Source organism: Bactrocera dorsalis, chromosome 2, assembly GCF_023373825.1.
Source record: "Bactrocera dorsalis isolate Fly_Bdor chromosome 2, ASM2337382v1, whole genome shotgun sequence".
Classification (NCBI taxonomy): domain Eukaryota; kingdom Metazoa; phylum Arthropoda; class Insecta; order Diptera; family Tephritidae; genus Bactrocera; species Bactrocera dorsalis.
In genome coordinates, this window is record NC_064304.1 from 83,086,359 (window position 1) to 83,114,187 (window position 27,829).

General features: G+C 35.7%; 2 protein-coding genes across 6 annotated transcripts; one reads left to right on the forward strand and one right to left on the reverse strand.

The window, feature by feature from the left end:
• On the forward strand, nucleotides 1–26,706 carry LOC105226518 (serine protease Hayan). Of its 5 annotated transcripts, none has more exons than XM_049447193.1 (9): nucleotides 1–157; nucleotides 22,645–22,851; nucleotides 22,912–23,049; nucleotides 23,122–23,226; nucleotides 24,338–24,403; nucleotides 24,486–24,562; nucleotides 24,659–24,903; nucleotides 24,967–25,129; nucleotides 26,294–26,706. In XM_049447193.1, exons 2-9 carry the CDS (start codon nucleotides 22,682–22,684, stop codon nucleotides 26,608–26,610), a joined length of 1,281 nt encoding a protein of 426 aa, XP_049303150.1. In that variant the 5' UTR covers nucleotides 1–157; nucleotides 22,645–22,681; the 3' UTR covers nucleotides 26,611–26,706. The 5 variants fall into 5 exon arrangements, with proteins under 5 accessions (XP_049303150.1, XP_011203712.2, XP_049303149.1 ...); XM_011205410.4 differs by lacking the exon at nucleotides 1–157 and adding an exon at nucleotides 19,243–19,368; XM_049447192.1 differs by lacking the exon at nucleotides 1–157 and adding an exon at nucleotides 19,298–19,510.
• On the reverse strand, nucleotides 6,076–18,527 carry LOC105226519 (uncharacterized). The gene is made up of 14 exons (XM_049447191.1): nucleotides 18,371–18,527; nucleotides 17,877–18,037; nucleotides 15,450–15,510; nucleotides 13,089–13,246; nucleotides 12,790–12,940; nucleotides 10,723–10,874; nucleotides 10,606–10,669; nucleotides 9,951–10,078; nucleotides 9,815–9,893; nucleotides 8,919–9,091; nucleotides 8,579–8,729; nucleotides 7,740–7,780; nucleotides 7,030–7,138; nucleotides 6,076–6,970 (listed from the first exon to the last, which is right to left on the reverse strand). Exons 1-14 carry the CDS (start codon nucleotides 18,438–18,440, stop codon nucleotides 6,264–6,266), a joined length of 2,205 nt encoding a protein of 734 aa, XP_049303148.1. The 5' UTR covers nucleotides 18,441–18,527; the 3' UTR covers nucleotides 6,076–6,263.
• Nucleotides 26,707–27,829: the final 1,123 nt, after the last annotated feature.

Genomic DNA, 27,829 nt, shown 5'->3' on the forward strand with positions numbered 1-27,829 from the left:
GGTTAGTACTCATAAACACAGTGCTTATTTTACAATAAGATTTTCTAAAATTGAATTTTTTACAAATAATTTAGTTGAGAGTTCAACATTTTTTATATACAAAAATTATAATTAAAATCAGAGTTTATTGAACATCAGAGTTGCAGAGAATTCGAAGGTTAGTCAGAATTTAATTGATGATTTGTGATTATGCAAACTGTTATCTCTTCAAAATTCTATTGAATTCTTATGTACATGTACATATGTATATTCCTTTCCCTAGAAATATATACGTAATTAATGCGGTCATTCGTAAAATTTTTGATTAAATAGAGTGTGCAAATTCTAACTCACAAGACACATTTTTCACTCCGCCTAAATTACGATATTATGATATGAGTTAAGGTCCACAACCGTAAAAAAACTATTACTTCGTTCTTCAGCATTTATAAATAATTTATTCATTAAGTTCCTTAAGAGTAAAACGAAAACTAAATTATTTAAAAACTTTGTATCTTTATGTCTGATGAAGAATGTGAATATTTTTTGAATGAGTTTTGTGACGACTTAGTCCTCGTAGCAAAATGTGATACTCCGTTGCTAACAGAGGATTTAGTTTCGAAAATAGATTCTGATTCATCGCCATGCTCTTCTTGCTCGGAGGAAAAATGCCAAAAGGTGTCGCGCAGCGATCTCCTCAGCTCTTGTACTTGTATGTCATCTGGCTTTGTTCTTGGTATAACATTGCCGAATGTGGACAATATATTGAGCAGTAAAAAGAACAAAACTACTACCGATTTAGTGTCCATAATTAAACGATGTGTTGTAGATTTTTTAATGCACAAATTTTCTTTTAAAATACTGGTCTGCCTAGAGTCTGAAAACTTCTGATCCGCGTCTATTTGAACCGTTTGCTGCTTCGGTAACTAATTATTGACTGAGGTTGATGAGCTGAAAGCTTAATAATTTTATAATGTAAAAAAACATTCCTGGGAAGATTACTAAAAAACAGGCGTTCGTTGCAGTCAGCAGTCTTAGTGTGAAATTACCGCCTGCTGTGGGGAGAGAGAGAGAGAGTTTTCGTAAAGTGCCACCAGTGGTTCGGTGGCAGGCGAAAGCTTGACAAATAGATAAGGCATTATCGCTTGTGAGCTGAGTCTCAAGACCACGAATAGTCAACAGTCAGTAAACAGATCTTTTTTAAAAAGATCTTTCATATTGCTTTATTATTATCAGTTTGTTTGCCTGTAGTTTTACAGCGAAAATAAAATAAGATGGGCAATGCATTTATAATACCGTTTTATTCAAGCTCTTTAGGTGGTTACGCCATGGGCCACTATGCGAGATAAATGTTGTCTTTGCCTGTATAGTAGGGTGCTTCAAAAAAAATTTTTTGAATTTTTTTTCAACTCTTACCCCTTCAAATGTTAGTGATTGACAAACAAAAAATCCTCCCTCAAACCAGGCGCTGTAGCTTAACTCTAAGGGGTCGCTATTTTTTTTTAGGTTCCCATACATTTTACATAGGAATTTTCGTTTTTTCATACAAACTAAAATTCCACCAACTAATTCTTGTTTCTCAGAAATAGCCATCACATATTCATAAAGTTGGCTTTTCAAACTTTAAATATTCCCGCGACAAAATTTTATTCCGAATTTCAAATCACTATATTTAACTGTCTAATTGAGATAATGAAACTTTTTCGCATTTATCATCGAAGGTCTTTTCCAACGTTCTGAACACTGCGGCACCAGAGTAATGATTCCGCACACAAAATTTAAATTCTTTGTTGAATAATTTCACTCATCACTAAAAAAAAAAAATCGCCAAATGCACATTCTTCAGAAAGACAAGCGTAAATTAATAAGTCTTACTATTTTTTGCCCACAGTAGTACATAAATACTATATACGAATAGGTTTTTATTAAGTCAAAGGTGTCAATGAGGTCAGTGTGTGGGTGGAAAATAAAATGGTTGTACATTACCCAGCACCTAGAATGGAATAGTACTTTATTAGCCAAGAGGAAACGATGCAATGACGGGGCATTTGAACTTTTACAGCAACAGGAAATTAGAAACCGCAGTAAAACGAGAACACAAATAACAAAGGAAGGCATAAGTTCGCGCGGTGATGAGCCTAGGATACTTTCGTGATATGTTAGCAATAAAGGAGTGCGAAATATTTCGCCATTACGACAGTTATGTTTACATAATCGTAATGAAGTCAAATTTTTACCTTGCCAAGGAGTGTAAAAGGACGCAACAGCCTCGGATGAGTGTCTACGCCAAATACGAAGAAGAAAAAAAGTATGAAATAATGGTGTGGAACGTTTTTCTGTCGCCACAACGGAAACAACATTTCGCTATGTCTATAAAATTGTAACAAATTTTGCAAAGATTTTAGGAATCTTTAGAGGAAATTGGCCAGCGATTACAAACCTATAGGTGACAGGACTTATGAAAATAACAAAAGTATGCTGCTAGCTGTCCAAAATAATATAAAAACAAAAATTTTGGGAAACCTGCTGCTGTTCGGTGTAGAATCTATATACCCTATTTTTGTTTAGCACCTTTCCAATTATTCAACGTAGACCAAACCTTGCAAAATGACGATCTGAACTGATTTCGGTGCAGATTGCTTAGCTGAAGTGCACTGTTTCGATTCTGTCCCAGGCTCTGGTGTGTATCAGTGTTTAATTTTCCCGGCTGGCGTATAATCAGTGTCAAACAATGGGTCCTATTGCGCCGACCACTTTGTCATGGCCAATGTTTTATTTAGAATACAACCCACGCGGTCTTGTGAGAGGCCTACAATATCAGCTATTTCGCATATCCTCAAATAAGAGGGTATACTATACATATGTCTCATGTTACTTGCCATGGTCGCTGTTTTCGGGGTAGCTAGGCGTGGCACGTCAAACGTGCTTGATAAGCAAAATTTTGGAGGCTCTTTTTTTACTTAATTGAAATCAGATAACACACTCGGTCAACGAGAAATTACGAGTCCGATTTGACTGAGATAATTAAAAATCAATCGAAATCTTCACGAAAGAGTTATTCTCTCTCAACTCAAATGGCAATTGAAATCTTCTGTAATTGGGGAATAGCAATTATATGCACTGTTATAACAATATCGCGGGTATTTTTAATTACTGTATCAAAGCGCTACTCCTCTGAGTTTACCACACTCTCAATGATCTCACTTTCGGATCGAAAATATTAAAAAGTTTATCACTACAACGTACACAACGGACAGCTACGTTGATGCGATGATTTGGCGCTTTCTGCTGCCCTTCGCCCTTCTTATTAAAAGTAAAACACCTTCAGGTAATTTCAACACGGCAATTTAGTGGCGTTTTGTTGGTCAGGATGCAACTTGGCCGCACAATCAAAGCGGCGCCGCTACGAAGTGGCTGGATACAAGAATGAGGATGAGTGTTAGCAGCGCTAACTATAAAAAGACAGACTTACATAGCCGTATAGTATATAATGGGAATCATGGAAGGCGTATTGATGGCACACAGCGCCGCGGCATAACCTCTGGGCGGCGTTTCGGCGCCGTCACTTCAAATTAAAATTGAAAGGCAGCAGCTGAATCGGGTCGACGGCAAAAGCAAAACAAAAATAAACAGAAATACAAATTAAAAGGGAAAAAGATTAAAAAAGGAATACAAGAAAAAATTAAAAAAAGCGCAGGGCGAGCAGTTTTACTTGGATGTATAAATATAGGTGTAACATCGTAAAAATAATTTAAAAGAAAAACAAAAAATTAAGTTAGAAAAAAATCGATTTTTTTGCATTTAAAGCCTCTAACTATGAGTTAAATGAGTTAAGCATCCACCCCTTCTACCCGGTAAAACTGGCGCATCCTAATGCAACAGCGCAATTCACCACAGCTGATGACACTTCAACGCAACTCACCACACCTGTGCTCTTACCCACAAAACAAAAAGAATAGACAACAGGAAAGGAGACTTCATTCGCCATACACACATTCGCTGACACACTGCGCCCCGTCGTCTTCAACCGGTCCGATTCGCTACCCATTCGTTGGATTCTGCGCCGCGTCGACACCTTTCCACACGATTTTGTTCCTCACATTTCGACCATCAACATGCGATTCGATACATCTTGATCCGCGAAACACTACCTTTGGCTCCGAGCCGCCCGCGCCGACTTATAGCGATCCGAACCATTGGAGAGTAATTCGAACACAATTTTATATAATATCGCACAGAACCATTTGTTAAACAAATAATAATTATAAATATATTGTGCTTTTCATAAAAACACTGTGTTATTCTTTTTAAACCCTCGCGCGGGTGTGGGTGCAAATTGAAACGTTTAATAGACTGTTTGTATTCCCCAATAAATTGGGTCAACATTTATTCAATACACTTACTACTTTTGAGTGAATATTTAAAAGATTACAATGTTTAATTGACCAAATATGGGGCACATGTCGCTCATTTGCTGCAAGACCGGCATAAATCAAAAAACGTGATTTTTGAGTTAATGCTGCAGAATTGTTCGTTATATCATACTTCATGTTGAGTGAAAAATTCATATGAATACCTCTTATATGCTCCGCTTGAGAAGAGGTGTAAGGTTGGAGTCACCGTGTAAGGTTGTAGTCAGTTGAAAACTTTAAACGCGTTTTCTGGAGAATCGATTTTTTTGACTTATGCCGGTCTTGCAGCAAATGAGCGATGTGTACAGAGAAAGTACTGCGGGGTTTCCCCAATTGCGCTGATAAAGGTGTGGAATTCCAGACGAAGATGTAAAACCTAACGAAATGTGGAACAATTTTTTTTTTTAAGATAAGACTCTAAATATGTGCCAACGATGTTCACGAAAGAGTTTTGCTCTCAGAAGCTCTTTTACTACGTCAAATCAAATGACAACTTTTATCAAATTCGTGAAAAGAGATATTACTACACTTTCATAAAAAGCTATGGATAGGATATTGGATTAGAACTTCTGATTCGTCAATTTATTGGTATAATATTCTTTTCCGAAGAAATTAATTAATTTTACCAAATTTTTGTTTTTTTCTTTTTCATTTGCTTAGGACTAGATGATCGGGTAAAGCAATCTGAAGAAACATAGATTTATATCAGAAAAAAAATTAATTGATGTTGACCTGAGTTCAAATAAATTTTAATATTTCATGCAACTATTTTTATTAAATTCTAGTAAATCATTATGGCAACTATTTTACTAAATTGTTGGAGAAAGAAATCTCCAAAAAAAATCGGGTTCAGTGCGTTATCAGACACTATCATGTCCACAACGCCATTAACCGAAAACTTATAAAGTGCCATAACTAAGAGGAACTTGTGGGCAAAAAATGTTGAAAAAGTGGGCGTGTGTCTGCCCTCTAATAATTTTAATGTACGAGTATATATCACTTAAGCCACTTAGGCTCCACTAGCGGAAATATTACAACTTACAGACGGTGTGAAAATTGATGGAATCGGATGATAACCCCGTTCACTGCCTATATAACGGTACTGTTAAAAACTACTTGACGCGTGAAATATATAATATATATAAATATATAACATTTTACCTCCGAGATGGTTTAAGAGAGCTTTAAAAGAGCCGCCGACAAAATTTGACCATCGATTTTAACCAAATTTGGTACGTAACTTTCTAATGTTTGTGTGTGAAAATGGGCGAAACCGGACTACAGTCCTGCCAACTTCCCATATAACAAAAAATTAAAAGAATCACTTTCGAGTGTATAAATCAAGAAGCAATTAATATAACGGCATTCAACTTAGCACGAATAAGACCTTTAGAGTATGCCAAAGTTTGTCCAAATCCAACAAAAACGGTTCGAGCCGAATATTTGAACTCCAAGTTTTTGGACCCCAATACCTACAATTGATTTTTTTAACGAAACATTGGTTGAATGAATCCTTTCCTGATAATAGTATGTCTGTGTGCTTCAAATGGGTTGAATGGAGTCAATACTTCTTGTTTTACTCTATTACTTACGGTACATACTCAGAACCTGGTTTAAATGACTTTGTGAAACATGGAGAGGAAATAAAGAAGAAAAATTTTACTTTTGTGAACAGATCTCTGGCCTTTAATTAGTAAAAAGAACATGTTTTATTATAGTATTACATGTGAGTAGCGAAATCATAAATAAGCAATTTATTATACATACATATACGAAAACTAAGCTGAACTTTTGTTTGAAACAAAATCTCAGGAAGTGCTTGTGCTAGTAATTGTAAATTAAAGTCTTTAGAATGTTGCTCATTTGTTGCTATCAAGAATGTTGTGTGTTCTCTGCAATCCAATCCATGAAGTTCACGATACGCATATAAATACCGTTAGTTTGGATATCACCACATTGACCGCCTGAACCGAATGATATCAAGCCAATCAAATAATACGCTGGCTCTTGCCAAAGCATGAGAGGTCCGCCTGAGTCGCCGTTGCAGCTATCGGTACCTACCTCACCCTTGGCGCATATTTGATTTTCTGTTGCTCCTCTACGTAAGCCACATTTATTGATATCCTTAACTTCTAAATGTGCTTTCAATTTAATTTCACTGTGCTCCCGGGATTCTGTCTTGCCCCAACCAACGATTTCCACAGACTTATTTTCATAATTTATCGTTTGTTGATCTGCCGGCAACGATGGTAGACATATCGGTTTTATAAAGTCCGTGTAAGTTACGCTCTCTTCTAGCTTCAACAGAGCTATATCGTAGTTAAATTTTTTTTTATTATACATCGGATGAACTATGTGCTCTAAGATGTCTATATCCACTGGTAGAGGTGCACAAAGTACGTAGTTGTTGGAAAAGTATTCACAATCCTTTTCCGCTGTAGTATTCCATTCGCCTAAACGAACTCCTTTCACATACCAATCGTCTTTACCTTCAGGCATAACCACACAATGTGCTGCAGTCAATACGTAATTTTTATTGATAAGAGAGCCACCGCAAAACATGTCGTTGTTGTTGTCCGCTGTAAGGAAACAACATTCAATTTTAATCAATCTAAGAATAATACTGAATATACTTTACAGTCGACGTAAATTATCCTCGCTGCCCAAGTGTACTCATCAATATGAACAACATTTCCGCCATAAATTCGGTTTTGTAAAGGTGCTGCACCACATCCTGGTTCATTCGTCTGAAATTATTCAAATACATACCATATATAGTATGTCAGTATAGTACAAAAGTCATCGACCAATTATCAAATAAAGGTGGCTTATCGACGGGACGACGAAAGTGCCTATATCATTTGCTTATTCTCTCATTCAGTCAGTTATTAAGTTAAGTTTGTTTATAAGGATCAGAGAAGAAGTAGTGAGTAAGCTGAGAAACTTGGGCCTAGCAATAATCCAATTCCGAAAAAGTAATATCAATGCAATGCAATGTCTAAACACGGTAATATTCTAAGTAGAGAGCAGATAAGGTGAGGATCCCGTAGCTTGTACCACGATAATTATAAAATGATTCGAATTTATACCAAAGCTTTTACATTAAGAACCGGTAAAACGTAATACGGATACACTCCCTGTGTAAATTTAGCGAATTGAAGATGCTTTTAAGAGCTTGATGATGAGCGGACAAAATCTCACGATAACTCTCTTTGTGATCTCTGCACTTGCCGAAAAAATTCTTTATAAAGCAGACCAGAGGACAAAATAACTTTGGATGAAATTCCTCGAGTTTCTAAGTTCATTTATGACTACTCGTAGTATGTATGCCTATATGTGTATACTTACCCACTTGTTGGTATTTTCTTTTGGTGGTTCGACGTGCGGACCTGCAAATAGATTCCACAATTAAATAATATAGTTATTAGAAATTTGTGTATTCTCAGAAAGCTAAGATTTTTTTATGTATGTATTTTCAGGTCGTTAAAAAATAAAAGAAGTAATAATAGTAATTTTTTGTTTGATCGGAATACGGGTACAAAACCATGTCGCTAATTGATGGAATGGCCCATATAATATAGGATTATTCGCGAATACATGTATCCAAATGAAGAAGAGGAGGCGAATTAATTTCCGAACGAAAGAGGGTCGCAATTCCGAGGAACGAGGGATGCCATTTTTGTTTAATGTGGAAAGGACTAAGCATGTGCCAATATGATAAAAATAATCGGAATTCTTTTTTTAAAGAGGGAATTGGGTACTACAAATTATTTCATAATTGATCGATATATCCAGTATAAAGTCTACCGGAAAGATGAAAACAATTTTGTTGGCTATATGGCGGGCATTATGGTGGAGTGGTCTATCTACACTACTCCACTATAAATATATAATATCGACCGATGTATGATATCCGGCAAGAAGTCTTGTATATACGACATTTTATAACATCGATTTCAATATTTTTGTATCAAAGAAAAGTACTACAACTAAAGTCTCTCGTACTAGATTTGATCTGAAAGTATACTGGCTCGGTGGTTTTGAGATCACAAAACCATTTCATACTTAACTTCAAAATGTTAAAAATTTATATAGAACGTGTCCTTCAAGCCCATAATAATCAATGAATTTTCTCGGCTTTAGGTGCTCTACTCTGGCATTGAATCTGCCAAACAAGTATTACTTACCGGATGTTGAGGTTATCGGGCTTATTGTTACAGGTGTTGGTGCTCTTAAGGTGAACGGGCTTATCGTTACAGGTGTTGGTGTTGTTGCTGTCGTTGCTTCTGTTGTATGAAGTGCAGTTGGTGTTCTCGATTTAGTTTCAGGGCAACACACCTGTGAAAGTAAATTCATTAAGAACCAATTATAAATAAATGGACAGCAATATTTATCGCATGCAAGTTTTCGGCGATTTCGGCATTCTCCTAAAACGGATTTGATTGTATTTTAACCACAACTTCTCGCCCAGAAGCTCTGCTTATCTGTAATAATTTATGGAAGTTAAAAGTGATATTTAATAGTTACCATAAACTCTCCATTATCATATCCACATTGACTCTGCTGCAGGAACATAGTTTCTATAGGCGTTCTGTCTTGTTTCGTAACAATTTCGAGTAAGGTACTGCAGCTTTTTATGGATATACATTTACCAGGTTTGTTGACTGGTGTGCGACAGGAAACTTCTGCCAAGAGTGTAGCTAAAATTGAAAAGCTTAAATTTACCTTGGTGTACGTTTGAAGGCAGTTTAATTATTTATGACAATGTTAACTTAAATTTCGTAGCACGTCAAGACAGCGAATTCCGTTTAGGTAAAATACTGATTGCTTCGTAATTGAAAACATCGGTACTAAGTCATGATTGTTTATAAGATCTCAACAGCTGACAAATCATATACTTTTACATGGAAACTGAACATCAAATACTTGCTTTTAACCTTGATTAATGGTTATTTATGAATGTCTTTTTTTCATTCAGACAGGTCAAAAATAAATAATAAACATTGAAGCAATCTTTCAATAATATGCATTAAAGGCTTCCCAACTGAACTTGGGTTTTTTTCGAATGAAAAGTCAATGACCGTTTGAATATAAAGATAAGCGGAGTTGCTATGTTCAGAGAACGTAGAATAATTCTATAAGATTAAATGGTCAAAGAAATACTACTTTGACGGTTTTGGTATTTTCAGCGACACCTATTGATGCTTATACAAAAAGTAATAATGAGGCAACCATAAAAAGTATGGGTTTGATCTCTTGCGACATTTTTTTTGTAGAACGCAAAATGTATATCGTGTTTGAGTGACTTACTTGCCGGCTTCAAGGTTATGTTAAAACAAATAAGGTAGTTAGTTAGCTGGATTTCGAGGATTGACAAGTCTCGACTGAGATGGGTTAAATCACACATTTGTTGTAGTACTTACTGCTTATTGGTAAACGCGTTATTTCTGTTGTTGTGGGAAAGTTTAAATCATTTTCAAGCAGATTTATTGGACAGCATATCTACAAATTGAAGTTATCATAAAATAAACTCTCAAAATGTACCATATATACTTGTACCTGTGAATCGGCACCTAAATAACCGCACTGACTATTCTGTTCGAACTCCTTCGCATTTGGACAGTCCTTAGACATTTTGCATATACCAGGCACGCCATTAGCTGCTCTGCACTCACTGCCAGGGAAGACTGTAGACACAAGAAAAGTAATCAGATAAAATGATTTTATATGTACATAGTATGTGTAACTTCGTTGTACTCATTAATCGCTAAATAAAGAGAAACAAAAAACCATAGACGTTGCTAACTCTTTTCTATTTTAAAGTAAAACAAAGAAAGATTTTTAACTTCGCTTGCATCAAAGTTAAAATGTCCTTAACAAATAAAAAGTTTGGCAACCCGATCTGAACTACCTATGAGATTGCAACGTTCTTTTCGCCTAAAATACATGCCAAATTCCGTGAAGATATCTCGTCAAATGTAAAAGGATCAAGAATTTGACGTTGATCTTTCAGTTTGTATGGCAGCTATATGCTATAGTAGCAAATACTGCCAAATGAGCATCTGCTTGAGGAGAAAGGTACGAGTACAAATATTCACATCAATATCTCAAACACTGAGGGACTGGTTCGTACATACACAAACGTACAGACGGCCACCTTTTGAATGTAAGAAACTTCGTGGCAGGCTGATTATATAATAATAATTTTACGTACCAAAATTTCGACTTAACATTTTACCAGGCGCTGACAGAGCGTCATCTTGTTGTGGACAACATATCTAGAATTGAAAACTCAATGAATCCGCCATTGATCGGTCTATCGCATACCTACCTTTGGACTGCCATATTCACCGCATTTGCTGTTCACTAACAAGTTGTATTCGTTTTTCGTAATTGCGTCTTTTAGAATGATCTTTTTCAAAGGGGGGCATTCTTCGATCTCTATACAAACGCCAAGTTTGTGGTCTGGTGTACGACAAGACTCTGCGTTTGGATTAAAAATATATCATATATTTACAGTTATAAATTATAGAGTTAAACTGTTATTGCATATTAAATGATTGAAACGAATATGTTCAAATTAATTTAATTGATTAAATTTTTCATGAAGACTACATTATATAGCTCATAACAGTCTTCTATGGGAAGACATTTGCCCAGAAGTGCTTTGTGTCGGTCATATTTTTCGCCTATCGAGCAACCCAAGCGTTTTTCAGCGCAATAAGAGTGTCTTTCGTTTATTATTGTTGTCAGGTTACATGCGTAATTAATTTCCACTTTTTAGTTTGATGTTCTCTAAATGCGCGAATTTTAATTTTTTTAACTCAATCTCTTAATACCAAACAGTACTTTTGTCAGGAAAAGGTGTTCATTAAATATCCAGCAGATTTCTGAAAAATTTACCGATAATCGCTAAGATATCTGAAAGTATGAGCTTTTAAGTGTTTAAGCCGTGATCGCTTAAACTCGGGACAATCAAGAGGAAGTGTTGAGATATTTCTACCTGTCTTCTTCCATACAGTTTCTAGAGCTGACATTCGGTAAGATTCTCAACCGATAGGTCAATGACCTGTTAGAACCCCCCAATTTAGGAAGAACTAATCCAAAAGAAACTCTTTGTGGAAAATCATGTACCGATATATGTATGTATGTATTTATTGTTACTTGATTTAGCTATTATGAAGAAATTTAACACATTGAGTGCCAAGGGGTTTTGACGAAAACCTTCCCCGGGTGTCAAGCACATTTTTTGCTATAAACTGGTGTAAAAGTAGAAAATATTCAGTTCTGTGCCAATCCCGGATGATTTTGTGGTTTATTTTGGATTTTATAACGGTTTTTTTTGTCGCACGTTTCCTTACGACATGGCACTGCACGACGGAATTGCAATCGTAAAAATCGATGTCGTAAGAAAATGTGCGACGCGATTTTTTATGCAATTTCTTTTTTTTTTCTTTTTACGCATTTTCCTTTACATTTATTTAATTTTTAAGAGACGAGCAACAGAAAAGCCACTGGCTGTGGTAGAATATAATAAGGGGAAATCAGGCATTGATCTTTCCGACCAAATGGCTTCATACGCAAATACCCTTCGCAAAGGGTTAAAATGGTACCGAAAGCTGGGAATTCAAACTTTTATTTGGACTTTCCGTGGTAAACGCTTATACTGTGTATAAAGCAGCTACGAATAGAAACATTAATATACTAACATTCCGCGAACGCGTTGCTAAGGGCCTACTAATTCTCACATTCCCGCAGCCTGTATCGCAATCAAAACATATTATCACAAAAAGAGTAGATGAAAATAATAAAACCATCCGACGTGCTTGTGGTTTAAGCTACGCTGAAGCAAAAAGAAAATTGAGTCGAAAGGAAGCAAGAAAGAATATCAAAAGGGCAACTACGTACTGTCCGCAATGCCCCAACACTCCCCTTTGCATTGATTGCTTTCCAAAATATACACATCTAAAAGATTAATGTAAAAAATCAATGTAATTGAAGTTATCATATCTTAATTTTAATTTTTCAATATCTTTTTTATACATTTTTCCCGAAATATCGAATGAATTCCAATAAATTTTCAAAATTAAAAAGAACCTCCGAGTTTTTACCATAAAAACTGCAAAAATAAAGATATCTCTATGAAACTTGGACCAAAATTTAGGCCAAACATTAGGCTACTAGAAATATATTTAAAAAAACCCGGAAACCCGAAAACGTATAGCCATGGCACTCAATGTGTTAAAATGAAAGAAATTTAAAGTGTCATATGAGAATTAGGGATTCGGCTCATTTTCAAACTGTAACTGAAGAATGTCAAGAGTCCAAAGCTTAGCGATGATAAAGCATTTTAGATATTATGCACTGACATTGAATCTTTAGAGTGATTATTACTTACCATTTCCCAATGGGTTCATGGCTATATGTACTGTTGGTTTTGATATTGTTTTAGGGTGTATTGTTATTGCTGTGTTGTGCTTTGGTGTTGTTGTTGATATTGTTTTTTGGTGTACCGTTTGTGTCGTCGACTCAGTTTCGGGACAACATACCTATTGAAATAAATTACTTAATTAAGTTACAAATATTACGATTCTCTATCGCTTGAAAGTTCCCAGCTATTTCGGCATTCTCATTATAACGCTTCTTATGCCATGGACCTTATACCACGGAAACTTAAAAGTGATCTAAAATAGTTACCAAAACTTGTCCATTAGCATTTCCACATTTACTCTTCTTCAGGTGTGACATCTGCGAATTTGTAAGGCTTGTTTTTCGAAGAAGATCCAATAAGACGCCGCAGGTCTTTAAGAGTACACAGTTTCCAGTTTTGCCGTCGGGTGTCTCACAGAAATTTTCTGTCAAGTTTGGGTAAAAGTAATTGAGAAACTTAAGTTGGATTCTGATTTAATCATTCATATGTATATGTATATGTTTATGCATATAAATATGCACCCAGCAAAATATTTATAAAGCCACCGTCAAATTTCATATTTTTCTTAGAAAAATTGGTGTAAGCGTCCACAGATTCTGTATTTTAAATTTACGGGATTCATTTAATATTTTAATCACAGTAGGCGGTGAATATTTAACAAGAACCGTTATCTCTAAACGAAATATTTATAAAGCCAGAGGGCGCTTATTTGATTCCATTGTTATTTTAGTTGTGACAAATAAGACTACATGTGAGTTATTAATTATTATTGCATAAGTAATTTAATTAGCTATTTAATTTCAATAATTTTTTTAATTTTTCTCGAAATCGTAAAGAATGCCTCGCGGAAAAGCTTTGACGGAAGAAGAGAAAGGAAAAATTATGGCATATCATGAAGAGGGTTTGTCAAATCGAGACATTTCAAGACGTTTAAATAGGTCGAAGGATATTGTGAGAAATTTTTTAAAATTAGGGACCAATTATGGAAAAAATAAGAGAAGTGGAAGGCCTCCAATAGTGAACGAAAGGCAAAAACGTAGCATTAAACGACTTATCATGCAGGAAAATGTAAGTGCGAGACAAATAAAACAGCAAGTTAATTTGGAGATAGGAGTACGACGAGTATAAGAAATACTTAAATGTGAATTAGACTGTGTTTATGATAAAAAATGCGCTAAACTGTCATTGACCGAAAAACACAAGATAGCCAGGCTTCGTTTCGCCGAAAAATATTGCTTTTGGGACGACGAGTGGAAAACCGTTATTTTTACTGATGAAAAAGATGGCCCCGATGGCCTCCAAAAATATTGGAGGCCCATAGAATCTACTAGGCAGAAATGTAAGCGACGAAATTTTGATGGCGGATCACTCATGTTTTGGGCTGGGATAACTTTCAGAGGGAAAACTCCAGTTTGCTTTGTAACAACAAAAATGGACTCGGAATACTACATTGAATTACTGAATGAAGTTCTTATTGATTTCGGAGAGAAATTTGTTGGAAATGAATTCATTTTCCAGCAAGACAATGCAGCGATACATCGTTCCAAGAAAACAGTTAATTTCTTGCTGACTCGGCATATTAAATTTCTCGATTGTCCTGCAATTAGTCCCGACCTAAAGCCTATTGAAAACCTTTGGTCCGTGTTATCAGCCAAGGTTTTCGAAAAGGGACGGCAATTTGATAACGTAAAATGTCTAAGAAATGCCATCGTTGAAAAATGGGAAACAATTGATCAAACCGTTATCCACTCTTTAATTAGACGATTGGAAGAAGTTATTGCTAACAATGGGCATCATACATCTTATTAAACATTTAATTTTTTCTTAAATATTAAAAATATAATGCATAATCAAAGTGGCTTTGTAATTATTTCGTTCGACTTATTTAAATTATGTTTGAGAAAACTTGCATAATTTATTTTTTTTCCTAAAACTAAGCATTACATTAATTTAATTAAATATTTATTCGAAAAAATAATAAATAATAGCAAAATTATAGGTTTTTTTTTTTTTATTATTGAGCTTAACGAAAGTGGCTTTATAAATATTTCGCTGGGTGTATTAGGGTGTTTTTTTGAACTATTCATTTTTTTCAGTCCCATCATGAAATTTCCGTGGATATATCCTAAAAAACTTCCCTGAAAATCGTGATTCTTTATCTTTAAATTTCTATAGCTCAGAGTCATTTTATGGTATTGCTTTGACTTTAGACACATATTCGTCAGAATTGAAGTCTACAAAAGTGCCCATTGCCATAAAGTCGAAACTCACACCGGTGAGGTAGTACGGGGCTCTAAACCTGATTTTTCCACGAAATTCGCATTTTTTTTGTATATATCTCGTAAATGACAAGAGCTATAGAAAAAATGTACATGTCAAACAAAATCGCTATCATTAATACTTCTCGAGATATTCGACTTTTTAATTAAGGCTGTATGGAATTTTCATAGCTTTTTTATTAGATAGCACCTATCTATTAAGGGCTCAAATTTTGAGGGAATTTTTTTTAGGGTATTTCCAAGGAAATTTCATGATGGGACTGAAAAAATGAATAGTTAAAAAAAAACCCTATATACATATATATATTTTATGTTGTATATATTATGTTCTCTAAAGATTTCAATTACCGATTTCTGGCGACGTTTCGATTGATCCCAGTGGCGGTGGTTTCTGCTCTGGACAACATACCTGCGTATTTTGAAATTTAATTTAATTAACACGGTTATTATAAAATAACAACAACACTATAAATAATTTAAAAACCAAATACGGAAGGGCTGGACTCAAGTGTTACCGCATATTTTATACTCTCGCAAGGATCACAGTCGGGAAATACATTCAAGTTTTGGCAAAACTTTATATTAAACTAGGGGAAGTATTGCTCTGATTGCATCCATTTTAGGCAAGAGAAACAGTTTCTTTCTGAATTTTATTAAGATTCTTTACATGTTGGCCTATATATGCAGCATAAAGTCAATGAAATACTCGAAAATATTTATACTAGGAATGTATATGAGATAAAGGGTTGTATTGGTCCAACTTTACCCATTTTTTGGCAAAAGGACAAGATGTCATCATAAAAATATTCTCCCGAATTTCAATACTAGACCTCACAGACTAAGCGATATGTTCGGTAAAAAAGCATGCCTGACGATTAGAATTTAATGTGCTCTGCCCAATCCACAAAAAATTATCCCCACAATCTGCGCCAACCATCGTGGGATAAGCCTCCTCGCATTTAAGGATCTATTGGTCATATTGTGTGAAATATTAAAGCCCACCGTCAACAAACTGATGGACCTCATCAGTGTGGCTTTAGACCTGAAAAATCAACAACCGATCAGATATTCACCATGCAGAAACTTGGAAGAGGCACGTGAAGAGAGAATGAACACATACCAATTCTTTGTCGATTTCAAAGAAAAAGAATTTGGTATCGCAGTACCCGTCATGGTAAGCAGAGGAAAAGGAAGACCTCCACTCCACTGTTATAAACTTGGCTATTAGCACGTAAGCGGTATCTACGCCTCCCATCTGCAATACCAACCCTGTCAGGTGCCAAGGAGCACGTGTATTGAGTTGCATCAAAATATTGCTTGTGTGGATGGAGCGACCGACAAATGAAAAGATTCAACTCATTTCATTATCTTCTTTATTTATATAAAGTAAACGTGGTACTATTCTCAAACTTCTAGGGTTATGAGATATAAACATACCGCCTTTTTTCGTTCACGAGGTCATGACATAATGCAAAATCGTTTCAATAACAGTAACGATACAAACTTTCAGAATTTCTATTTATGGAACTATTTTTTTAATTACACAGTCATTAAGAGCTGTTTTGAAATTGGTTTTACCCATTCCGTCACTATAGAGCAACTCGACGAATTTTTTGCCATTTCAATTCACATAACATATACATACATATGTAATATACTAACTACAATCAGATTGAAATTCCCCAGTGCACTGTAAGATGTTGTGTGCAATTGATTGGAATTGATGATTGAAAGAATTTCAAAATGAAAAGGAATGTAGTAGCGGAGTGGTACAGATAAAAACCCGACATATTTGGCCCAAGCACATTCAACTCGCTGCCCTTCACACTTCCCCGTCGCTCCCTCTCTCATAAAGTAAGAGCCGGTGCAAAAAACATCTGGACTCAGTCTTGACTGATAAGTCATATAAAGTGGAGAGAGAAAATGTAAATATACATACATGTACGTAAATATATATTTATGTATGTTCAGTTTTACAAAAGTATGATTAATAGCGAAATCTCAGTAAATTTTACACTGAAGGGACAATAATCATATGGTTCAGTTAACAGAAGGTCGCTCCAAGAAACTGAAGATTTGACGCGATGTTTGGCGGCCACGAGGTTCTGTTGGAACCATTTATCAGCAAATTGATTTCTATTGTCGTGGTGTCCCATAAAATTAGCAGTGTGAAATAAAACAACTAGCAGGAAGCTAAGGTTTGAGGTTAAAAATATCCGAGAAATTGCTAAATTGGTTGGAAAAACTAGATGGGGTGATGGATGCATTTTCAATCGATTCCGTGATGATGAACTATTATTTAATTTTATTGTCTCAATTTAATGAAATGGGTATATCAAATTTGCCAAGCTGTTTGTAACTCTCGAAAGGAAACGTCGGAGACCTTATAAAGTATGTATATAAATTATCAGCATGTCGAGCTCAGTCAATTTAGACACATTTGTCTGTCTAAAAGTCAACGAGTACTTCAGTTTCTGAGATATCGATATGAAATTTTGCCCACGTCAGTTCTCCCCAAAAAGCTGCTAATTTGTCAAAACCGATATCAAAAAGTTATAGCATATAGTTGATAAACTGACCGACCCACCTCAAGTCCTTCTATGTGAAACCTTTTGATTTGACAAGGTATTGTCACTAAACTTGGCGTAGATTAATATTCAAATTATTAAATACTTTAATTAAAACTAAAATGTCTCTTAAAATACTCTCTTTGCCGAATATGCGATAGAGACACTATTTGTCTTTTTGCACTTTATATAACTGTTATAGACTTACAAAGGGATTGTTGGTGACCGGTCCGCATAGACTGTTCTGTAGATAATCTCTTTGTTCCCATGTTCGACGCGGGTTATTAGCGAGTCTGCTTAGGTTTGGACAACCATTTAGTGGTATGCAGTTGCCTTTATGTCCACTTGGGGTCATACACGATACATATTCTAAAAAATTAAAAGAATCATCAGCTCTTTGCTCATGTTTACGTATATTTTGCGAACATCATTAAAATTTATCACAAACGGTGTTATTTTATTCACCCGAGATTACCTCCCTACAAATAATTTTTTCAACAACTTCTTTAAATCTATGTATGTATATATGTATAGCATATGCTTATATAAATATTTTAATTTTTCGTTTGTTTTCTTAAACACTTCACATCTCTTACTCCCTTAGGAGGTGTGATAAACATTTTTTAACATGTTGCCTCAGTTGATTTTCAACACTTTTTTGGTTTTTTCAACAGTGCTTTTTTCGAAGAAAACAGCACTTACCACCTCTGGCTCCCGTGATTACGCACAAAACACAAAATAATGAAATAGCTTTTCTAAGAAATAGTTCCATATTTCCCTCGTATTCAAATTTCAACCATTAAATGCTTTCGTGCACCTCGTTCAACGTTTCGAAATCAACTGACGTTCGAACATTTCGGTTTTAGCAAATAATTTTGCGAAGAGCGTTTTTGCTTTACTGCGGTTGAATTCTCTTATCAAGGCTTAGAATTATATGTATGTATGTATGTATATAAAATATAGTATGTCGCAGAGCTTTATGGAGAACGATAATAGCGTAAAGCATCTCAGTTTAGTCAGTTGAATTTAATTTTTATTTTTATTTTTTAATTTTCTCATAATTAAGCTTGCAATCCAGAATAAATTTCATTAAGATTTTTTTTAATTGTCCGATTTATTTAAATGGGAATGGGAAACGGAATAAGGTGGCAACATACGTTTTGAAATAAAGGAGAGCGTAAACGAAGGAAAAAGAGCGGTAACCGTCAGTTAAGTCGTAATAAATGAACCCACAAATGGAGAGTTAATTTCGAGCTAAGAGATTTTCAACAAGAACCAGTTAAATATTTCCACTGATATTGTATTATTGCAGACTAAACCCCAGCCGTTGCAATATTTTCGCTGACAAAAAATGCCAAAAATTCCCATTACAAATAATGTTTTGCAATCGTAGCATCTTTTACAATTCTTACGAAAATTTAAAAAAAAAATTCGAAATGATCCCAAAATAATCCAGATATCGAGACCCCAAAACTGCCACAAAAAATTGTCTACAACAGTGTAATCAAATCCAAAAATACATTCGTAGAACTGACAATTTCTTATCATCAAACTACGTCAGTTAATCTGGTTCTCTGAATTGTTCATTAATCTACTTACATATACGAGAGGCATTACATATTATAATGCAGTTGCAACGAAATAGTGAAAAGTGCAGTTTAGTGGGAAAAAATTAATTGTCTTCCGCTTAGGACTGATAAGTACTTAAACCAAATTTAATTCAATGTGTGAAAAGAGGATATTTTCAACGAGAATCGAGAGTTATTAATATATATATATAAATAAGTAAATATAGTATAAGTTCGGATGTAAACGGTCCAAAGTCAACTATAGATACTATCGGTACTTATGGACTTGAATTGTTTTGTTTGGATTTGGACAATTTTTGACTGCAAATTGGAGTACACTAAAGGCATTATTCTTGCAAAATTTTATTCCGTTATATTAATTGTTGCTTGCGCGTTTGTGGTCCGTCGGAGGAGTTTTACATGCCGAATCGAAATCGGTGCCACACCAAAAGTCCCATTTTGATAGCGGCTTCAATAAAGCCTTGTCATACTAATTCGGGTGTAAAATCTAAAGTCTCTGGTATAACTGTGTTTATCGCGCTTTTGGAAGTAATATTAAAACCATTATATGGGGAGTGGGCACGGTTATCATCCGATTTCATTGGTGTGTAGGTTTATATTATATGCAATATAAATATTGAAATAATAATAATTTCTGCGCTGAGTCAGAAAGGCTAAAAATGTCGAATATCTGTGACGACTGACTATGTTTGTGAGACGCGAAACGAACCCGCTATGGCTTTATCGCAAATAATTACTGTGTATGGAACTCGTAGCAACGGATTTGAGTCGCCATATAGGGTGTTTTGTAAACATGTGCTTTTCCGCAAGACATAAAACCCATATATGTAATTAAATGTTATGGTCAAGAATTTAGCTTTATTATAAACTTGAGAGTTTGCCATTATGCTTTAAAAATGATATTGGTCAAGTGACCGCCGTTTTGGGCTTATCTGCGTAGATAAGTGACTTCAAATAACCGCGTAAAAATATACAGTTTAGCGGTGTTAAATTGTACAATCTTGAAGACCAAGCCAAAGCCGAAAGTTTCCTTCAATAAATTGATTGTTTCGTTGGCAGTATAGCATGTAGCGCCGTCCTGTTAGAATCAAGGGTCGTCCACATCAGCATTCTCCAGTTCAGCTAAGAATAAGTCATTAATCATGGTTATACTCGTACATGTATAGCGTTCCTCAATGATTATAGCTCTTTTACCGGCTTCAATTATGCTCAGTACCCATAGAGCACACCGAACAGATGTAAATGACATCCCAAAAATGGCTTGTGGATTATCATCACTTCAAATTCCCATTAAACCAAACGTGAGCTTCATCGCTGAACAAAATTTTCTTGTGAAAATTGGATCGGTGGTTATCTACTTTTGGGCAAAATCATGCACCACTCAACGTTGTGCTGGAGTCAATAGTATAAATTAAGCAGCAGCTATCCGAAACCAACTCCGGATAAAGTACACTTGGAGATTTTACATTGCCGAAAAGTGAACGCAATTTATTAAGATAAGAAGCACTATTTCATTTATATTCAGTCGAGAGTTGGTAGTAGAATCAGATATAGTAGATTAAATGCATTGTTCTAAATTTTTTCGGAATTTCCACAAGCCCGCGGTTCCTTTGCATTTTTAGCTGGTGTAGTTGTACTCTTGTAAAACCACCCGAGGTGATCTAGTGACTGATGTCCAGAGCATACTGAAATTATGGAGGGAACACTTCTGCAACCTGCTGAATGGCAGTGAAAGCTTAACACCAGGGGATGGTGCACCCGATTCCCCAATCGAAAAAGAAGTTTGAATACCAATTGCCTTTCTAAAGAACAGCAAAGCGACGGAAGCCTGATTAATTTTCGGCCGAACTATTCAAATACGCCGGCGACGAACTGATAGCATGCAGCAGCTTCTTTGTAGAATATGGTCGGACGAAAGCTCTGCCCAATTCGCATAAAGAGAGACCCCAAAATCTGCGCTGAAAACCGTGGGATAAGTTTATTCTACATCGCATATAAGGTTCTATCGAGCGTATTGTGTCAAAGATTAAAGCCCACCGTCAACCATCGGACCTTATCAGTGTGGTTTTAGGCCCAGAAAATCAACAACTGACCAGATATTCATCATGCGACAAATCTTGGGTCCTTTACCCATGAAAAAAGAATCGATACGCATGACTTCATCGTCGATTTTAAAGCTGCTTCTGACGGCACGAAAAGGAACTGCCTTTATGCCGCGATGTCTGAATTGGGTATCCCAGCAAAACTAATACGGCTGTGCAAACTAACGTTGAGCCATAACAAAAGCTCCGTCAGGATCGGAAAGTTTGATACCAAAGTAGGGGTGGCTTTTTCAATCTTTGCTGGAAAAAATAATTCGAGCTGCAGAACTAAATAGAGAAGGTAACACCCGCGCCGTTAGTTCTGATTTTTCCGGACTGGCTAAGGAAGCGAAGCAAATGGGTTTGACAGTGAACGAGGTCAAGACGAAATATACATATCCTGTCTTCAAACAAACAGTCGTCGCACTCGCGACTAGGACGTAGATAATTTCTTTTATCTTGAAAACAGTATTAACCCCAACAACAATGTCAGGCACGAAATTCAACGCGGCATATCTCTTGCCAAGAGGTGTTACTTCGGACTAAGTAGTAAATTCAGAAGTAAAGTCCTCTCTCGACGAACGAAAACCAAACTCTATAGGTCACTCATTATTCCCGTCCTGCTATATCTGACGAGTTGAAAACTCGTAGCAGTTTTCGTGAGAAAGGTTCTGCGAAAAATTTATGGTTCTGTGTGCATTAGCAACGGCTGTACGAGTCGTAAGTATGACGATGTTGACATATTAAGAGACAGACGTCTACGTTGGCTAGGTCATTTCGTCCGAATAGACGAAAACACTTCAGCTCAGAAAGTATTCGACGCAATAAACGCCGGGGAAGCAGAGGAAGAGGAAGACCTCTACTCTGTTGGAAAACTGGGTGGAGAAGGACCTGGCTTTGGTTTAGTCTTATTTATAGGAATAACGATATTTCTTCAATACTAAAAAAAATCTATGAATATAGTATAACAGTGCAGAAATTAAGATCCGAAAACAGGGTCTGAGAAATATCAACGAGCTAATTTCTTAAGCAAAAACAAAAACCCTCAAAGATACCCGAAAATTTATTTTTCTATCCACTATTCTTTATTTTCTTAACTAGCGTGAACTACCGAAGAGGTAAAGTTCAGGTAGTCGTTAAGTTTTCTGAAATTTCATAACCATCTGTGATTATTACACACGTTTTTTGTTTGCATGAGAGGTTTCTGTCAAGATAAACTCTCTTTTATTTTTCTCAATTCTGTTCTGCCGTCGTTCCTCACTCGTCACGTCGATAGTGATCTAACAAATTATTTTTATTTAATCAGGTAATACAAGCGCTTACTGCTGCGAAACATAGGAACGATGGATCTAGGCTTTTTGTTGACCTTTCTGCTGGTAATTTTGTTCGCTAAAGAAATATGTCCTAACGAAACGACAGAGCCATTCATTATCTACATGGATGTACACAACGATATCGATAATTTAATTCATTGGGGCAACACTTGCGAAGCAAAACTAACTACATTAGAACAGTAAATATGTACAACAACAGCAATAATTTGAACCACAATTGATTGTACTTTTATAAACAGAACTGTAGTGGAAACCATAGAATCGGGAGAGAGGTCGAATGAAAAATATTTGGAAACATTGAAGAAATTAGAATATTTGGAGCACACGGTTAGCACCTATGAAATAAAGATGAACACTCTGGAACATAAAATACAGAGGTGAATATTATTAAAAAGTATATTTATACTTGTTTATAAACACTAAAATTTTTATATATATTTACTGCACAGCATACTTTCGGGATCCAAGCAGATTGAAGAGGAGCTAAGAAACACCATTCACATGTTGAGTGCGACAGTATCAGATTTAACATCTAAGTTTTTGCTTTTGCACAGGTAAATTTAACTTTTACTGCCTTGTACTGTACGAGTATATAAGTATAATATAGAATATACATATGTAAATACTTGCCGAGATTGAAAAATGTTTTGTTAGCAGATCGTTTGTTTGTAAAGCTGTCTAGAGTGTGGTAAAGAGCACCAAATTAGAGTCGATCTTTCAATCAAAATCAAACAACAAATCTGGCAATAGGCATCCCCACATACATAGTATATAAGGGAACACTTTCAAACTAAAAACAATACTAAGCCTTACAACACAAATAAAAAATTAAATTTTTAAACTTTCTAATGACAATAAGGATGAAAGGCATGGTTGAAATAACACAAGAAAAAACGATATCACCGAAGCTATAACAACATTGACAAATAAAAAGTTTTTCATACAAAAATTTGATTTTGGGTTTTTTCGAACGTTGCCTTATGCAATAATCTATGCCAAATTTCATGAAGATACACATCTTATAAGTTGAAAAGGTCTTACATTTAAGGACTTGATTTTGATCGCCCAATTTCTATGAAAGCTTTATGCTATAGTGTGCGATATCAGCAGTTACGACAAGGAAGCATTTTTTTTCAGGAGAAAAGAATGTGTTCACAATTTCAGATCGATATCTCAAAAACTGAGGGACTAGACCCTTATATATGTATAATCCATGAAAATGTTGTTCCACAATTCCCACCGTTTTCGACGGATGTTCTGACGCATACGCCTCAATACGGCCGGTCCTTATTGACCGTTTGCCCCTTCGGAACAAATTCACGATGCACCAAAACACCATAACGAAAGAAACAATGAGTATCACCTTGACTTTTGTGTCGAAGGTCGTCCAGAACGAAGCATATCTTCAACGATCTCTCGACCGTGTTTCAAGGCTTTGCCCACTCGTTGGCTTGTGTTTTTGATAAAACTGAATCGCAAAATTTGAGACAAACAGAACACAAAACTTTTTTAATTTTAGGTATATATGACTTTGTCATTCGGTGTGTTTCGTACTGAGCTTTCCTCGTACGCTCTTTATTTCATTTAGATACACTACTGCGAACCAACGTTAAATTGTAGGTCCGCAACGTTGCCGTTTATATTAATTTTATTCTAATTCTTTAGGGATCGTCCAATGCCAGAAAGAGAGCGCCCTTTTAAAACTCCCAGCACTACAGTAGTACAGCAGCGGTAAGTATAAATGTTTGCCCATATAAAATTAAACCGCGAATTTCCAAACGTTTTATTTTATTGACAAATGGGCAATTTCTAGTCCAACACAATTAGTACCGCCAATAACACATGTACCCTCACCTAATGTACCAACAGCAGGGCGCTTGGCATCACAAGGTAAGCAAATAACTGTATTTTGCGCAAATATTTCCACTATCAGTATCAGTAACTAATGCGGATATAAGTATCTTTATCTATGTATGTATTTTTTAGTTTGTGAAGAAATTGAAGGAGCGTTGCAATTGAAAGGCATTAAGCGGTTCGTGTCAGGAATTCATCCTTCCTTTGCTATCGTTGAAAGGAAGATGCGTCGGTCTAGTTCCTTTAGATGTGTGGGGGCTTTGATTGGTCAACGCTTCGTACTAACTTCGGCCCGTTGTTTATACGCAGGTGGGGCCAACTTTGTGCGCTTAGCAAATCGCGGTGATAAAACAAGCGCCATGGGAAAGAATATTAAAGTAATATTAAGAATTTATTCTGTCTAACGATGTATGCACCCACGTATGTATGTTTATTTCTAGAAAATGCATATACATCCCAAATACGCTAACAGAAAGAATAATGTAGGCGTGATCGAACTGGAAGACGATGTGGAGTACTCTTCGCTCGTGTATCCCAGCTGTTTGTACACTGCTGCAACCATTTCGATAACTAACGCCGAGGTTTTTTACACAAAATATGAAGGTAAATACGCAGTTAGAAATAAACGAAAATCGATCTAAAATTATTTTCTATAATAAGCTTTCCAGACACTTACGCCTGTATATGCATTAACTAGTCATTAAGTTTTTGTGACATCCATCTAACAGGTCCTTTTCTCCAAAAGAAGCTGCACATTTGGCGGAACCGCCGTTATCGACCGACTATAGGATATAGCTGTCATACAAACTGACCGATTTATATCAAGTTCTTGTATCAGATAGGATCACTATAGCTTATATAGGGTAGTCGAAAAAGTCATTTCGTATTTCCTATCAATCTTCAATTTATTTTTGTTTTATATTTAAAATGAACTTTAATGAACCAAATATGTACCATTTTGGTCGACCACTTTTTGCAATTTTCTCGCTAAAAACATTGTTCCATCAGTGTAAAACTTTTCTGGTTTCTCGGCAAAAAACTGCGACAAGTAATTTTCACAGGATTCTCTTGAAGCTAACTTTACTCTATTAAGGGAGTTCTGCATTGACCAAAACAAATGATAGTCCGATGGTGCAAGACCTATAGCACTGCCCTGCATCAAAACTTCTCAGCCAAGCTCTCCCAGTTTTTGCCGAGTCATCAAATGTATGTGTGGTCTAGCGTTGTCCTGATGGAAGATGAAGCCCTTTCTGTTGATCAGTTCTGACCTTTTTTTTCGATTGCTTGCTTCAATCTCATCAGTTGTTGACAGTAAAATTTAGAATCAATCGTTCTACCGGGCTGGAGCAGCTCATTCCTTTCCAATCCCACCAAACACTCAGCATAACCTTTCGAGGCGTCAATCTTTGTTTTGCGACTATTTGTTGAGCTTCACCACGCTAGGATCATGATCTTTTCGGCACATTATTGTCGTATTTGATCCACATTTCGTCTCCTGTTCGCTGACAAAATAGGAAAATATTTTTTCGACTGCCTCGTAGTCCTTTGAAGGGTATTACAGCTTTAGTGCAGCCAAAGTCTTGTTTTGGCGGAATTAAATTTTATAAATTGTGTCTATTTAATTTATCAAGTTTTCTGAAAATATTATTTTTTTTTTTAATATTTGATAACGTATTTAAATTTTTTTTGCGTTTGTCTGCATTTTCGGCGCTTTTTCTTTCATACGAATTTTGCTAAATTTTTTCTATGATTTCAATTTCATTCCAGATTCGATTTTGTCAGAAACATTGCAAGAATTGCGCGGTCAAATTGTCCCGTACTCAAATTGTGCGACATTCGCTGAATCTCACGCGCAAGATCCATATGCGGATTCGTTAATATGTGTACGATATTACAATGGTTTGAATTCGTCTTATAGCTTCTCTCAGGGTGCGTTATGGGTCACGCAAAAAGATGTGCTAGGTAAAGAGCGCATCATTGCGGTGGATTCGGAGAACTCACTTCGGAACGACCTTTATATGGCGCAGAAGCTCACAAAGGTGTATGACTATTTGGATTTTATTGAGAGTGTAATGAAGAGTTGATTTTATTTCTTATCCTAATGAGATTAACTCTGATTTCTTGGAAATAAACTTTCATATGTAGATATAATACTATATGCACCTAGCTACCAATCGAAAGTTATATCTCGGCTTTTTTCCTTCGGAAACAAAAGGTACTTTGCTTTGTGGATTCAGTGTTTGGCCACCGCATGGCAATCATATCCTCGAAACTCATCAATAATAGAAGCCAAGTGAGAGGAAACATACTTCTTAATCTATTCTGAAATACTAGTCTCTAGTATTAAGGTGAACTTGTTTTACTGATTTATAAATACTATATAAAAATCGGTTGCCATGAGTGCGCTTAGGATTTTGTGTAGAAGGAATTTGACTGATATTTCTGGCCCATCCATTCCTATATTCGTGAAAACGTTTACTTACTAATTCGAATTGAGTAGGGATAACTGATTAAGCCTGAGTATCGAAGAGAAAATACAAACCGCCAATATGGTGTACGCGTCCCAAATCAAACTCTTCAAATAAAAATAATTGAATAGGCAATGTAAAATAGTCATTCAATCGGTATTATGCTACGGAGCAGAATCCAATCCAGAATTCTACTTGAAAAGAACAAAACCGACTTATAAATATGAATAAGCTTTACCAAAGCGCAGCGATTAAGACAATATAGCGCAGAAGAAAATTGTTGAGGCACCACTAAAGAAAGGGAGAGATTATGGTCAAGATGGATTGACATGCTCGAGGTAGATATGAAGAAGATTGGCATGAAAAAATGAAAAGAAACTGGAAATCACCGATATCACTGAAGGTCGCGTGTGCAACAGCCAAACTTACAAGGAGATTTAACGCCGAAAGATGATGATATAAGTACATACTTGTATATAGGGGCTAGGGAAGTCCAGACCGCAATTTTGACATCAGATCACATTATTACCAGGAAAATGCGTTCAACAAAATCGGTTTCGATATTGCTCTAGTCCTCGAATACCCGATAAAATGATTTCCGCCCGCATATTTGACTATGAAATTATTTTCTAAGTTCCCTTTAAACCTACAGTATGTTAACAAACTCTTTACACACTGAAAAAAAAAACATATTTTTTGACTTTGCATGCAAAAGTAACGCCTTTAGTTATTCTTTTTCAGTATTTTTTAATGCAGGACTATTATTTAGCAAATTTTAAATTAGTATGCACAAAAATAGAAACAATGCAAAGAGAGGGAAAAACAACAAAATATG

Excerpts from the sequence above, each read along its gene's own strand:
- LOC105226519 (XM_049447191.1), bottom strand. The coding sequence starts at position 18,440 with ATGGAACTATTTCTTAGAAAAGCTATTTCATTATTTTGTGTTTTGTGC. Across the intron at positions 12,941-13,088 it reads ATGCTAATGGACAAGTTTTG|GTATGTTGTCCCGAAACTGA; the intron begins GTAACTATTTTA and ends TTATTTCAATAG. Across the intron at positions 7,781-8,578 it reads CCCGATAACCTCAACATCCG|GTCCGCACGTCGAACCACCA; the intron begins GTAAGTAATACT and ends ATCTATTTGCAG.
- LOC105226518 (XM_049447193.1), top strand. The coding sequence starts at position 22,682 with ATGGATCTAGGCTTTTTGTTGACCTTTCTGCTGGTAATTTTGTTCGCT. Across the intron at positions 24,563-24,658 it reads AGGGCGCTTGGCATCACAAG|TTTGTGAAGAAATTGAAGGA; the intron begins GTAAGCAAATAA and ends TGTATTTTTTAG. Across the intron at positions 25,130-26,293 it reads TTTTTACACAAAATATGAAG|ATTCGATTTTGTCAGAAACA; the intron begins GTAAATACGCAG and ends ATTTCATTCCAG.